At 49.1% G+C, this 12,848-nt stretch overlaps 1 protein-coding gene across 6 annotated transcripts; it reads left to right on the plus strand.

The window, feature by feature from the left end:
* The first annotated feature begins 700 nt into the window (after positions 1–700).
* Positions 701–8,119, plus strand: LOC118175189 (butyrophilin subfamily 1 member A1-like). 6 transcript variants are annotated; one of them, XM_035341166.1, is made up of 12 exons: positions 701–938; positions 1,549–1,651; positions 2,510–2,616; positions 2,692–2,857; positions 3,171–3,452; positions 4,031–4,135; positions 4,568–4,588; positions 5,025–5,228; positions 5,771–5,791; positions 6,155–6,175; positions 6,404–6,436; positions 6,904–8,119. In XM_035341166.1, exons 1-12 carry the CDS (start codon positions 789–791, stop codon positions 7,539–7,541), a joined length of 1,851 nt encoding a protein of 616 aa, XP_035197057.1. In that variant the 5' UTR covers positions 701–788; the 3' UTR covers positions 7,542–8,119. The 6 variants fall into 6 exon arrangements, with proteins under 6 accessions (XP_035197057.1, XP_035197055.1, XP_035197056.1 ...); XM_035341164.1 differs by having other exon boundaries at positions 708–938; positions 2,510–2,857; positions 6,904–8,116; XM_035341167.1 differs by having other exon boundaries at positions 710–938; positions 2,510–2,857; positions 5,025–5,045; positions 6,904–8,111.
* The last annotated feature ends 4,729 nt before the right edge of the window (positions 8,120–12,848 follow it).

Here is a 12,848-nt window from a genome sequence, read left to right on the forward strand (position 1 = left end):
TCTCTGTTTCAAAGCTGGGAGCGATATCTCCGTGGTTAGCTCAAGCCTGCTTGCGTCCCGTCATGCACATGAGAATCAAAGGAGACCTTGACACAGTGCAAACAGCCCGTCCAGGCATTATCAGCACTGATTTACCCCAGCACAGCACTACAGGGCTGCTGGAAGATAATTAACTCCATCCCAGCTGGACCCCCGTGCACCACCCCCGATGCCCTCCACGTGCAGCAGCCCCAAAAGACCAGGAAGGTGTTTTAGGGGACAGCAGGAGAGTGAGGGCTTGGAGCGTGCAGGAGACACAAATTGGCTGCGTCCCGAATATTTGCAGCTCCTGGGTTGTGCACATACACGTGGGTGCACCCAGGCACTCACAGGAGCACGTGTGCGTGTGCATCCCGGCATTTTTCTCTGCAAAAGCGTGACCTCGGGGTTAATGCAGCACTTTTCAGCACGTGCTGGGAGCAATGTACACCCTGCAGCGCGAAGGTTTTGGGGTGCAACAGGTGCCCCGATGTGTAATTAATTGCCTTGCGGGATGCCCCTGCGCCGGGGTAGGATTCGCCTCCGCTCTGCTGGGTCGGGTGGGCAGAAATGATGCTCCGGAGGGGGGTCAGGATGCAGAAGAGTTGTTTTGAGCTCAGAGGTTTCAGTTTTGACCTCGGGAGGTTGTCTCTGCGGCTCCTGCAAGCCATGGGTTTCCGGCTCTCGGGTTCAGCTCCACCCTTTGTGCTCAGAAAGTAGGAAGCAGAGGGCGGTTTTGGTGAGCTGGGGAAGCTGGCAGGAGCTTGCCTATGCCCTCACAGCCTCGGGGGTTTTCTGACCCCTTCTCCCTCCCCCTTTTCTTAGCCCTCAGCAAGCTGCAAGGGGGGCAGGGCTGCAGTACCAAGCGGGCGATGCTTCCTCCACCCCGGGGAGCTGCGGTCTGGATGGGTTCAGGAGAGGTACGGCAGGGTCCTGGGGTTCGGAGGACCCCCTGCTTCCTACGTAGGATTGGGGGGGGGCGGGCCCCCCCCCCCTATCGGGGGGCTTGGGGATCCCCAGCAACAGGGGACCTCAGCCCGGCCTGAAGCTGGGCTGAGTTGTTTTCCAGCTGCATCCAATTAGGTCCCCTCCTTAAAGATTATTTCAATTGCAGGTTTTCCCCCTTGATCTAAGGAGCATCACAGACTGGAGAAAATGGCTTATTTTCCCCCAAAATAACTCCCTTCCAAAGGAGGCTGAGCCCTTGCAGAGATGTGACAGCAGTGCCCAGTCTGCAGGACCAGGAACATCGCGGACACCAAAATATTGTTTTTTTTCCCTTGGAAAGGTGGAAATGGTGCCCGTGCAGGAGGAGCCACCTGACCTCCAACTTTTTTTTTTTTTTTTTTTTCTGATTTTTAATTTTTAACTGTTGCCTCATTCTGCAGGTTCTCGCAATCAAGTTTCCTCTAGGAAAAGCTTTTCATATGGATGTTCTTTGCACCATGCTCAGCTTTACACTCATTTCACCGATTTTTATATAAATATTGTTTGTTTTTTTTTTTTGCTGTTCGTCTCTCCCCAGCGAAGCTGGATGTGAAGATGTTGGTTTCCTCCTGCCTCCTTTGCAGCAGCTCTCTCCTGGCTTGTGCCACGGTTTTCTTTGGTTTTCACCTTCACAAGCTGGATTGTGGTAAGGATCTCCGTCTGCCTCTTACATAAATATATATATTGGCTTGTTAATGCTACAAAAAAAAAAAGTGATATATGCTGAAAAGTTGCCTGTGGGAGCAGTTTGTTACTGAGATATTAAGAAACCACCGGTGCTTCCAGCCCTGCTCTGTAACTCAGGGCTTCTGACCCCAACCCAGTATGGCTTAAACCTTCAATCGAGGTCATTTGGGAGACCGTAGTGAGAACCATAGGATCACTTAGGTTGGAACAGACCTTCAGGATCATCGAGCCACCAACATGACCCCCCGAGTCCCATCACTAAACCATGTCCCCTAGTGCCATGTCTACATCTCTCCTAATTAGGGACAGGGAGAAGAAGCTGTGCGCCTTATTGAAAGCTCATTTTAAAATCTAGGTGGGATAAATAGCAAAAAGCTCTGGGGAGCATCACCTGAGATGTGCCCAAACGATGCTGTTTTGGGGAATCCAACATCATCCATGAGGGGGGGATCCCCTCCATACGGGGAAGGAGGGTGGAGGATGTGGAGGAGTGATCATCCCCAAAGAGGAGACCCCAAACTCTGTCTTTTATTATTCCTGTGCCCACAAACCTGTCCTTTCTCCCTCTGCTATGTTCTCTCCAACGTTTGTGGAGCCTTCAGCTGGCTGCTTCGTCTCACATCAGCATGTGCTGGTGTTTTCATCTCAGCAGGCTTAACCCCATCTTTTTAGGCTGCTTTCCAAACCCACTCTTGATGGCAGACGTATGCTGGGTGCCCTACTCCTTGTACCCACCGTGATGCTGCCTCGGTTGCTGATCGCCCCCGGATGCGCCACCCCCACCCCAATCAGAACCCTTTAAACCTGTTCTTTGCAGCCCGGTTCCGAGTCCTGGGGTCTGATCACCCCATCACGGCCACCGCGGGAGGGGACGTCGTGTTGCCCTGTCGCCTCTCCCCCCGGCTGAACGCCGAGCACATGGAGGTGAGGTGGTTCCGCTCCCGGTTTTCCATCTACGTGCACCTCTACCACAGCGGGCAGGACCACTTCTCCTCCCAGATGCCCGAATACCAGGGGAGGACGGAGTTTTTGAAAGGGGGTGTCTCCGATGGAAACGTTTCCTTGCGGATCCTCAGGACCAGGCTGAGCGATGAGGGACAGTACCAGTGTCTCGTTAAAGATGGGAATTTTTATGAAGAAGCCACTCTGGAGCTGAAAGTAGCAGGTAAAACCCCAGAGGCAGGATTGCCTACGAGAAAGGCTTCTGCATTCACCCATTTTCCCTATGAAGACTCAGAAATCCTTTCTACTTCCTCTGTGTAATAGCCTTTGTTTCCCCTGAGGAAGGAGGACAATAGGAATAAAGAACTTGGATTCCACCCCACGCTCAGAAACCACATGGGTGTCTTTCATCAGTGCTCCCCTATTTTTGCAGCTATCAATAAAAGGGAAAAGCTTTGAGGGTTTTGAAAATCCCTCCTCTGGGACGGGCACTCCTTGTGTTTCCGTTGGTCAGGCTGATGCCTATTTCGTCCTAGTTTCAGGTTCCAGCCCACTTCTGTCCGTGGAGGATTACCAAGACGGGGGGATCCGAGTGGGATGCCGAGCAGCCGGCTGGTACCCAAAGCCTGAGATGCTGTGGAGAGATTTCCAGGGACAGCAGCTTCCTTCCTTTACTGAATCTGCCTCCCAAGACAAGAACGGCTTCTTCCAGGTGGAAAAGACCATCATCATCCTCAAAAACTCGAAGCAAAACGTGTCCTGTTCTGTCCAGAACACTCGACTTCCCCAGGAGAAGGACTCCTCAATTTACATATCAGGTGAGCTGCCGCCGGAATTAAAGCTTTTAGAACTCAAACCAGGGAAATAAGGTTTTGCTTCCCTTAATTTTACACACAGTGGACCAGTTGCTCCCTTATTCTGGTGCCTACAGCTGCAACACTCCATGCACGAGAGTGTGATGGAGAGGGAAAGGAGATGGAGGAGGAACTGAACTGGGGTTTCTGGACTACAAGGGATCAAATCAGGGATTTTCTGGACTTTTTAAATGTCCGTTTCAGCTCAGTTTTCTTCAGAACCAGCTCTGAAGCAAAGGTTTTTTATTAAAGCATGGCAGCCTCTGGTCTAAATATTTCAACAAAGACGATGGTGCACAAAGGAGAAGGAGAATGAGCACTTGCAAGATACCACTTTTCCATGTATTCAGGGCATTAAATACAAAAGTGTTTTGGAGTGTCTTTAGAGACTTTTTCCCGTTTGTATTTGCTATGGTCTCACATCACACTTATTGTATGTAAGCACATAGCATGACCATGCTTGTGTAGCTGCCTCCACACCCACGCACATAAACGCGCCCCGTGTCCTGCACTAGCTCCACCTTGGCCATTTTCCCTTCCAGATGCCATTTTCCCAAAGGTCTCTCCCTGGATGGTAACTCTCTTTGCCACCCTGGCCGGCTGCTCAGCTTTGCTGATTTTCTTCCTATTAATTTATCAGCTACGAGGTAAGGAAACCGCAAGAAGGGGTCGTGGCTCCTAAGACCAGACTGAAATGCCCCGAAATACCCGTCTCTAGACCCCTTTCCTGTGGAAATATTCTGAAAATGAAAAAAAGTGGTCTTTTTTTAAGACCACCGGAGCCCCTTATGTGAACCACGGGGAGGAGATGTCGCAATGAACCACACCGGTGCTGGCTGAGCAAAAAAAACCCAAACCAGTCCTGATATTCAGTGCAGATTTGCACTGAAAATCTCCATCAATAGAATCATAGAATATCCCAAGTTGGATATTGTGTAATTTTGATACATTATTAAGATTATTAATAATCTTGATATGTTAATGATCAATAATCTTGATCTATTATCAAGATTATTGCATTATTATTATTGTGGAAGAAATCTTTTAATCTGTGCCACTTTCTCTGTTCTTTCTTACAGCCAAATATGTCACAGAACTTGGTAAGAGAAACTTTATTTTCACTTTTCAAAGGGGATTTTTTTTTTTTTTTTTTTTTTTTTTGGCACCAGAAGAGGGTTGGGCATTGCTTGGCCTTCATCTCCTACATTCTGCGTTGGTAACAGTGGTTGCAGGCTAATTTCACAACAAAAAGCCCCTTGAAAGAATTCTGAGGAACAGAGGAAATAAACTGGGCAGATTTCATTTAAATTCTGAAAGCACACACAAAAAAAATAACAGAAAAAAGTCTTTTTTTATTATTTTTTATTTTTTTCCCTCTTGCGGATACCAAGATCTGCCAGATACTTTATTAAAATTAAGAAGTTTTCCATTTCTCTGCACCCCCAGGCAGACTTTTGTCGCCAACGGTTCCCCCGCGGATTATCTGTCAGAAAAGAAGCTGCCGCTCACATTTTTTCTTTCTGCTTTTGCTTTCAGAGAAACGCAGCGCAGAAATCCGTAAGTACCACGGTTCTTCCGTCCCTGTGGGTAGTTCTGCAGGGAGGACGAACCCTGCGTCTGGATGCTTGCTTCGTTGCATGATGAGAGCTGGGGGGGAGGAAGTGGGGAGGACGCAGTGCTTTTGCTGGGGTCTTGGGGAACAAATGAAGTGCGCGACTTCGTCGGAACTGGCCAGTTTCGGTAAGTGACTTTAGGGAAGACCGGATTCCTTTTTGCTCGGTGTAATAAATCTCTGATTGGATAGGTTGTGGTTCCTGAAGTCCCTCTCTAGCACATGTCTTCGGTAGTTTCATTAGGTCTTTGGTGAACTGTGTGGCTTTCAAGAGGCCAGCTTCCTTCTTTTCAGAGGAATGAAGTTCAGAGTTATACCTTTTTCCCAAAAATCAATCCAAGAAAGCAATAAACACATGAACTTCCTTCTCCTGTGTTAAAGTAATAGCTAGGTTTAATGGCAACACTGCTAACAGAGAAATGGCATGCAAGTGAGATAAAGGAACCCTTTCCTTCAAATTAAAGCAGGCCGTCCATCAATATCCCACTTAAAACAGTCATATTAAGCTTTTTCCCCCAAACCTGCATAGCTTTCCAACAGCTCAATTACCCATGTTTCGGGTAAGAAAAGAGCAAATTCTGGACCAGATCCTGGTCGCATTGCCAGCACCAAGTCAGTTCTTCCTAGCAATCCCATTTATTTATGTTTTCCTCTCTTTTTTCTCCCCCAGGGGAACGTGATATGGAAATACGTAAGTGTTCTTTTGCTTCTTCCACCAACTAAAGCCCTAGGACAAGGGAGAAGAGCTTTCCCGAACTTTCTCCATCTAAGTTTAATTTCTCAGAGGCCATCAAAGAGAAATGATGGTGGCACCAACCCCGCCAATTGCTTCCATCCCACTGGGGTGCACAAAATCCCTTCTTCAAGTCAATTTTACATAAATTATGCATCCCACCTGCTTTTCCCTGTCTCTGCATCTCTGCCTGAGCAGATCTGGGAGGTCGAGCACCGTAAAAGCGCCTCTGAGCATACCCCTGGGATTGGTGGCTTCATGTGTGGGGTTTGGACCCAAATGCTCCTACTAAGAACTTGCTCATTTTTCTTTCTGTTTCAGAGAAACTTGCTGCAGAACTGCGTAAGTTTAATCCTTGCTCTTCCCCCCACCAAGGAAAGCACTGTCCTCATTTTGGTGCGTCCCCACCCTGTGTTGGCTGCACCATTTTTGTAAATTAAATCACATTCAAGTAAATGAACCTGAAGCATGCCTGGGACAGCTGCGCAGCCCTGGGGGCCAGCAGCCCAAAGCCTCCAACGTCCCTCTCCACCGAAGAGCCCACTTGTGATCATGTGTGTTTGGTTTCAGGGTGGAGAAATGCTATTGTCCCCGTGGAAGAAGGTACCTTGGTTTTATGCTTTGCCTCTCCTTGAGTCTCTGCCTCCACACCATTGCTGGTCTGAAGCTTTCAGTGTCCTTTTCCACTCTTTGGTCCCACTAAATAAGTTCCCTTCCCTTCGGAATAGGGTTGCAGAATGGGTAAGCTCATTGCATCTCCAACCAGACCCCCTGGGTGATGCTCTGGGTTCCTTCCTGAGAGACAGACACAATTATTTATTAAGGCTACCCCTAAATTAATCGTGTTTGGGTTTGTGGCCCACATCCACACTGCAAACTCCCTCAGCTCCTGAGAGGGGGCAGCCACATCCCACCCACCAGGAGCAGCTCCCAAAGAGCTGGAGGTGAGAGACCACCAAGCTCTGACCATTGAGCATGCGAGGTCTCAATGCCTTTCTGCAAGGGGAAAGACCTTAGCTTGGAGCCACTCTGGATACATCCCAAAGGCTCATCTGGCTCTCTCCCTGCAGTGCACGTCACTCTGGACGCGGACACGGCGCACCCCCAGCTCATCCTCTCCACGGATGGGAAGAAGGTGCGGCGAGGAGACACGCGGCAACCCATGCCTGACAATCCCGAGCGATACGACACCTACCACTGTGTCCTGGGCCAGGAGGGATTTGTCTCGGGGAGATGCTTCTGGGAGGTGGATGTGGGGACGGAGGAAGGGGGGGTCTGGGCAATGGGGGTGGCCAGGGAGTCCATGAAGAGGAAGGGGTGGATCAACCCCGCTCCGCAGGATGGTATCTTGGCTATCTTCCACTGCGGGGGCAAGTACTGGGCTCTGACCTCTCCTGACCACACAGCTCTCCTCCTCACCCAGATGCCCCGAACGATTAGGGTTTACTTGGACTTTGAGGGACAGAAGGTAGCCTTTTTCAACGCTGACAACCAAGACCTGCTCTTTAGTTTCCCGCTGGCCCCGTTGAGCGGGGAGAAGATCCGTCCCTGGTTCCGCGTGGGACCAATTGCCCAGCTCAGCCTGAAGTCACCTCTTCCAGCCCCGCGTGTCTCCAGCATGGAGGAACCTCTGCTCCCTTCATGCTTCCCCTTGAAGACCCTCTCCACAGGGCAAAAGACCCCGTGCACACCAGAGGGCAGGGCATGACCAAAGCTGTCAAATCCCTGCTGTTGTCTGTAAGTGCCCAAGACTCTTCCAGTTGCATCGTGCTACTGTGGTGGCCCAAGACTCTTCCATCCGTGATTGCACCTCTCCATCCACCTCAGCAGAACTATCTCAGCTCCTGCTGTGCGTAGTAACCAGCTAAGGGGTTTTCTGCTCCTAAATTTACACCCCCAAGCCAGCTGCTTGCTCCCAGAAATTCTCATCTGCAACCCTCGGCTATGCACGGACGCTAAACCAACAAGGGTGCTGGCACCCACCTGATGTATGGAAGGAAAACCCCGCCATGCCACTGGCAGGTTGTGAGGCTGAGAAGCAGGAGCTGTGCTCCTCCACCCTCTTCTTTTTCACGTTGTCTCCATTCCTGCCAGTCCTGGTGGTGGTGGTTGTTGTGCATTTCCAGCCAAGGAGCCGCTCCTGCACCATTCTGACGCCTGCTGCTCCTCCACGTGTTGCATTGAGCTCACCCGTGTGGACAAGAGATGCTACTTGGGTAAAGGTGTCCTTGCGGTGTTTTTGGCTGGTGACAGCTTCACAGCCAGGCAAGGCTCCTTCTGAGCTCCAAATGCCCCTTGGAGTGCAGGTGTCGGTCCCCCCCCCCCAGAAGCTCAGGTACCCCATCTCTCATGGGATATAAACGCACCAAGGAATTCGGAGTGCATGTGCAGAATAAGATAGGAGCTGGTACGGAAGCTGGATATGCCTCAGGGCCAAAAGCTGTGTGCAAAAGGGGCCTTCATTTGCAGGGAAAATCCTCAACAAAAGCCCTGGGAGGTGTTGGCAGAACAAAGAAAGCCCAATCCTGTAGTTAAGGGGGGTAGCAAGAGCCTCAAAGTAAGTGAGCAAAGAAACCAAGTGCTAACTGAGCAGCAGGTAACGTTAAAAGAGCCACTAGGGGAGGATCTTGCCTGCTGGATTCTCTAAAGAAATGGGGGGGGGAACAAAAATTCCATTGTAGGCAGGTTTGGGGTTAATAGAGTCAAAAGGGGGTGGGGAGATTCAATGGCATACAAGAATACGCACTTGCAGAGCCATGGAGCAAGGTCATGTTGTGTCTTAGGGATGAAAACCCCAGGAGCATCCTTTGCTGCTCCCATCTCCCCAGATGCAAAGGTTCTCCTTGGCACTGGGACATGCCCAGAAAGCATCCAAAAATGGCTAAAAACCGAGAATACAACGAGGAAATAAAAAGAGGAAATACTTTTTTTTTTTTTTCCTTCTTGTTTATTTTTCTTTATCTTTCAGCTGAATAGTTCTGCGTTTTGTCATCAAATCATGGGAAAGTGGCTGATTTTTCACTCCTGGCTCCACCTTCTGCACCAAAGGGTTCACCAAAGGGACAATCCTGGTGTGGGGTGAGAAAAGGAGCTGGAGGCAGTGGGGAGAAGCCTAAGTAAAGCTGTCTGGGCAGATGAACCTATATTTGAGGGAGGATGGATGAGGTTGCAGTGATGACATAGTTTTTTAACTCCTTGGCACAAGGATAAGCATCTTGAAGAGTCTTGAGAAAGCTGGAAAAAAACAAAATGTTCATGGCTGGCCAAAAAAAAAACCTTAATTTGGGAAGAAAAGGGATTTTGGGGACTGGGGTTCGTGTAGGAGAAGGTGCTGCCTCTGGAACATTTTGGGGGAAGAAAGCTGTTTTTGGAGGGGGGGTGTGGGGAGTGCATGCTCATGAATTTGTAATGATGGCAAATGTCCTGGATGAGTTTGGGAGGAAAGGGTTAAGCCCCTGGGCAGCCTCCTGGATGGGCCATCGGGAAGTTAATGGGGCCGGGATGGCCGGGGCTGACACAATGGGCAAAAGCATCCCTCCGGGGGGCCCTACACAAAGCCCCAGCCCCCCCCCGGCACAGCCCCATGGCAGATTTATCCCCTGCAGGGCCAGGGCCGGGAGGAGAAACCTTTCTGATCCCAATCTCTGGCTTTGCTCTTGAGAGGCAGCCTTGTGCGTGGTCCTTTTTATCCTTTTTATCTCTTTTTTTTTTTTTTTGGTTTAGTTTTGGTTTTGTACAACTTGCAAATAAACCCCCCCCCCCCCCCCCCCCAACAACAACAATAATTATTATAATAATAAATCCCAGGGTTGTATTCAAACTTTACAGCAGCCCCCGGGTTTTATTCCCAATATAGTCTGGTTGCATTGACCCTATTCTGCAGGGACCGGGGATTTTAAAGAACGTGTCCTTTGGGTTCACAGGCAGGAAATGGATCCTAAGGCTAATTTTAGGAGCATAAATGTGCCCTTCAGCCCCAACCTCATGGGAAGGGGTTTTGCATCTCGTCTTCCCTGCGCTAAGTGTGCATCTTAGATGCATTTTCCTGGGCAGGAGATGCCCCAAGGGACCATCAGCGGGTACCAGCCCCGTATCCCACCCTGGAGCAGCCCCTACACATCACGCCCCCTTGGAAAACCCCATTAAAACCACGAAGCATCTCTTCCGACTGAGGTTTCTGAATCCATCCAGGGTACAAAACTGAGTTCAGGGTGACCGGTTCATATTTGAGCTAAACAAAATCGATGACCATCCGATGACCGCCCAATGGGTTCTCCTTGAGCTGCTCTGGATATCCAGGAACCACATTCCCCGATGACGTTATACAGACATGGAGGTTATAGGGTTACATGGGCTCAGCAACTTTATATGATAAAATGCCCAGGTTTTACTATTTTAGCAAAGCAGAGGATGTCTTTGTGCTTTGAGGGGCCTTGGGGATGTTGTGGTAAGGCGGCAGTGCGAGGCCGGTGGTCGAACAATTGAGCCCTGCGTGCTACTGGGAAGGCAAACCAAAATTTATTACTTTTTCGGCACAGAAGGAGGCGATAAGGAAGAGTTGTGAGGAAGTCTGTGAAAGCTGCGGGGCCTGAGCGGGCACGGGGATAGAAAAAGGGGCCAAAGAAGTGTTGAAAGCCCTTAGCACAAGAAAGCGTGCAAGGTGTTTTGGGTTGCTCACATCTGAAGCTGGCATCGCAGCCGTTGAACGCGATGTCCCTCCGGGAGGAGTTCCTGTTGGTTTTTTCCTCCTTTTGGGCAGTGCAAGCTGAGTTTCTTTGGGCACGAGAAAGATTCCTCGAGACCAGAAACAGCGGAGGAACCGCAGGAGGTGGGTGCAGCCCCGGTCGCCAGCCAGGTGCTGAGACCACCACTACGGAGGTACTTTTGGGGTTCACCTCCAGGCCACGGCCACTCATGGGGGTGACCAGACCAGAGCTAAAGGCTTGTCAACATGGGAATCTCCTCCGTTCCCAAATGGGCGATGGGCTTAGAGCAGCCCAAGGATGACATCTCCTTGGCTGCACAGGTTGCTGTGGGTCCCACCAGATGGTCCTGGCGGTTCCTGCAGGAGGAAGGGTGGTTTGGCCTTTTGGGAGATGCTTTCTGAGAGATTTGGCCTCTTCCGTTGCCCTCTGTGCACCCGAACCAGGCCACTGGATGGGGTGAGGTCATCTTTTTGGGGATGGAAGTCCTGGAAGCAGCTCAAATTTCTTTCTATGCTATCTGTTGGGCTGCAAAGAAATTTAGATACAAGGGGAAGAGGAAAAAAATAAATAACACCATTTCTTGGCTCACGTGAGCACGTAAAATAGCAGAAAACTGAGAAAAAAAATAAAAAGAAGATCAAGCAGCATGCAGGTTGGAAGGCTGTTGTGAATTTTCCCCCTAAAAAAAAAAAAAAAAGGCAAAAAACATTTGTTTGCACATGGAAAATAGGAAATGTCCCTTCCAGCCATCCTGTGCTTTGCAGGCTTTTATTCCCCCAGCTGGAATAGCAGGCACCAAAAAAAAAAAGTGGGTCCCCCCCCTCCCCGGGACCAGAAATAGCCTGGGGAAGGTTTTCCAAGCTGAATAGCAGCATGGGGCTGGCTGCATTAGGTATGTATCAGATGGGCAATCTCTGGAAGAAAGGGTACTTGGCACCTGTGGGGTGGTCCTGGATAGCAGGGGTGATAAGGGGAATTTATTATTATTATTAATTTTTTTTCCCCGGGGGGGGGGTGAGAGTCTTTCCAGCCAGCCATGGGGAGCTGAAATTGCATGGGGTGCTTTGCTCCTGTATCAGATTTACCGAGTCAAAGGATGGAAATCTTAAGGGTATTTAATTGAGTGGGTGGGTGGTTGCCCCTCTCAGGCCTGATAAATAATCACGGTAAAACCCACTGAGGAAGAGAAACCCCGGAGACACCAAAAAATTGGGAGCTGGGCAACTTGGGCACCTCTGGGATTTAGGAGCAGTTTTCTCCGGATGGAAGTGGTGGAAGCTCTTGGTCTCACCTGAAAATGGGCTTTTTAAAATTATTATTATTATTTGGAAAATAGTCCCCCCTCTTTTTTTCTTTTCTTTCTTTTTTTTTCAGATTGTGACTGGCTGCCTTGGGTTGAGGAGGAAATTGAGCTGGCGGGGGTGGGGGTGGTAGTGCAGGGGGAAATGCAGAGCCAGGCAGCTCCCATTCATCAGGGTGATAAAGAAATAACTGCACTCCTAAAGACAAACATTTGTCGGGGATTTTCTTTTCCTTTTTTCTTTTCCTTTTTTTTTTTTTTTTTTTTTTTTCCATTCTGTAAAAGAAAGGGGTCGGTGCCTGCCGAAGGTGCTAATGAAATCAAGCAGGAAAAAAAAAACACACAACTAACTAAAAAAGCCTCACTTTAAGAGCACAATGCAATTTAAAATCTCTCCACGTTTCAGGGAGGTTTCTCTAACTGGGAAATCTGAATCCGGACAATTTTTATTTTGGAAAAAAAATGGGGCAGAACAGAAATGTGCATTTATTATTATTATTATTATTTTTCCTTGCAAGTTAGTTTCTTCAGAAAAGGAAAATTTGGGAGTTTGAGGATGCTGTGGGCTCAAAGCGAGGCAGGGCCTTTGGGAGCAAAGTTCAGTGCTGGGTTGAATTTTCCACCCCAGGCCTGTTTTATTTCAGATCCCACATCGATTAGGGAAATCCCTATCTTTAATATTGGATGGTGAAAGGGGAAAAAGTTGCCCTAGAAGCTTTTGTAGAAATGTAGAATTTTCTAAAATTTTTTTGAGGTTAAGTGAACCACGGAAAGTTTGTGCTGTATTTTATTTTTTCCTTTAATTTGGGCGTAGGGGTAGAGGTGTGGGAATTAAATCGGTATTGGGACACCGGGATGTGCTTTAAAATAACCCCAATAAATCTCCCAAGGAAGCCAGCACTGAGTGTTTGCAACTGCTGGCTGACACCCATTTTGGGGTTTTAACCAAATGTTCCCCATTTTTCCTTATTTCCTCCTTGGGCAGGGCTGGTTGGGGGGGGGGGGGGGG

Source organism: Oxyura jamaicensis, chromosome 16 (genome assembly GCF_011077185.1).
Source record: "Oxyura jamaicensis isolate SHBP4307 breed ruddy duck chromosome 16, BPBGC_Ojam_1.0, whole genome shotgun sequence".
In the NCBI taxonomy this organism is placed as follows: Eukaryota; Metazoa; Chordata; class Aves; order Anseriformes; family Anatidae; genus Oxyura; species Oxyura jamaicensis.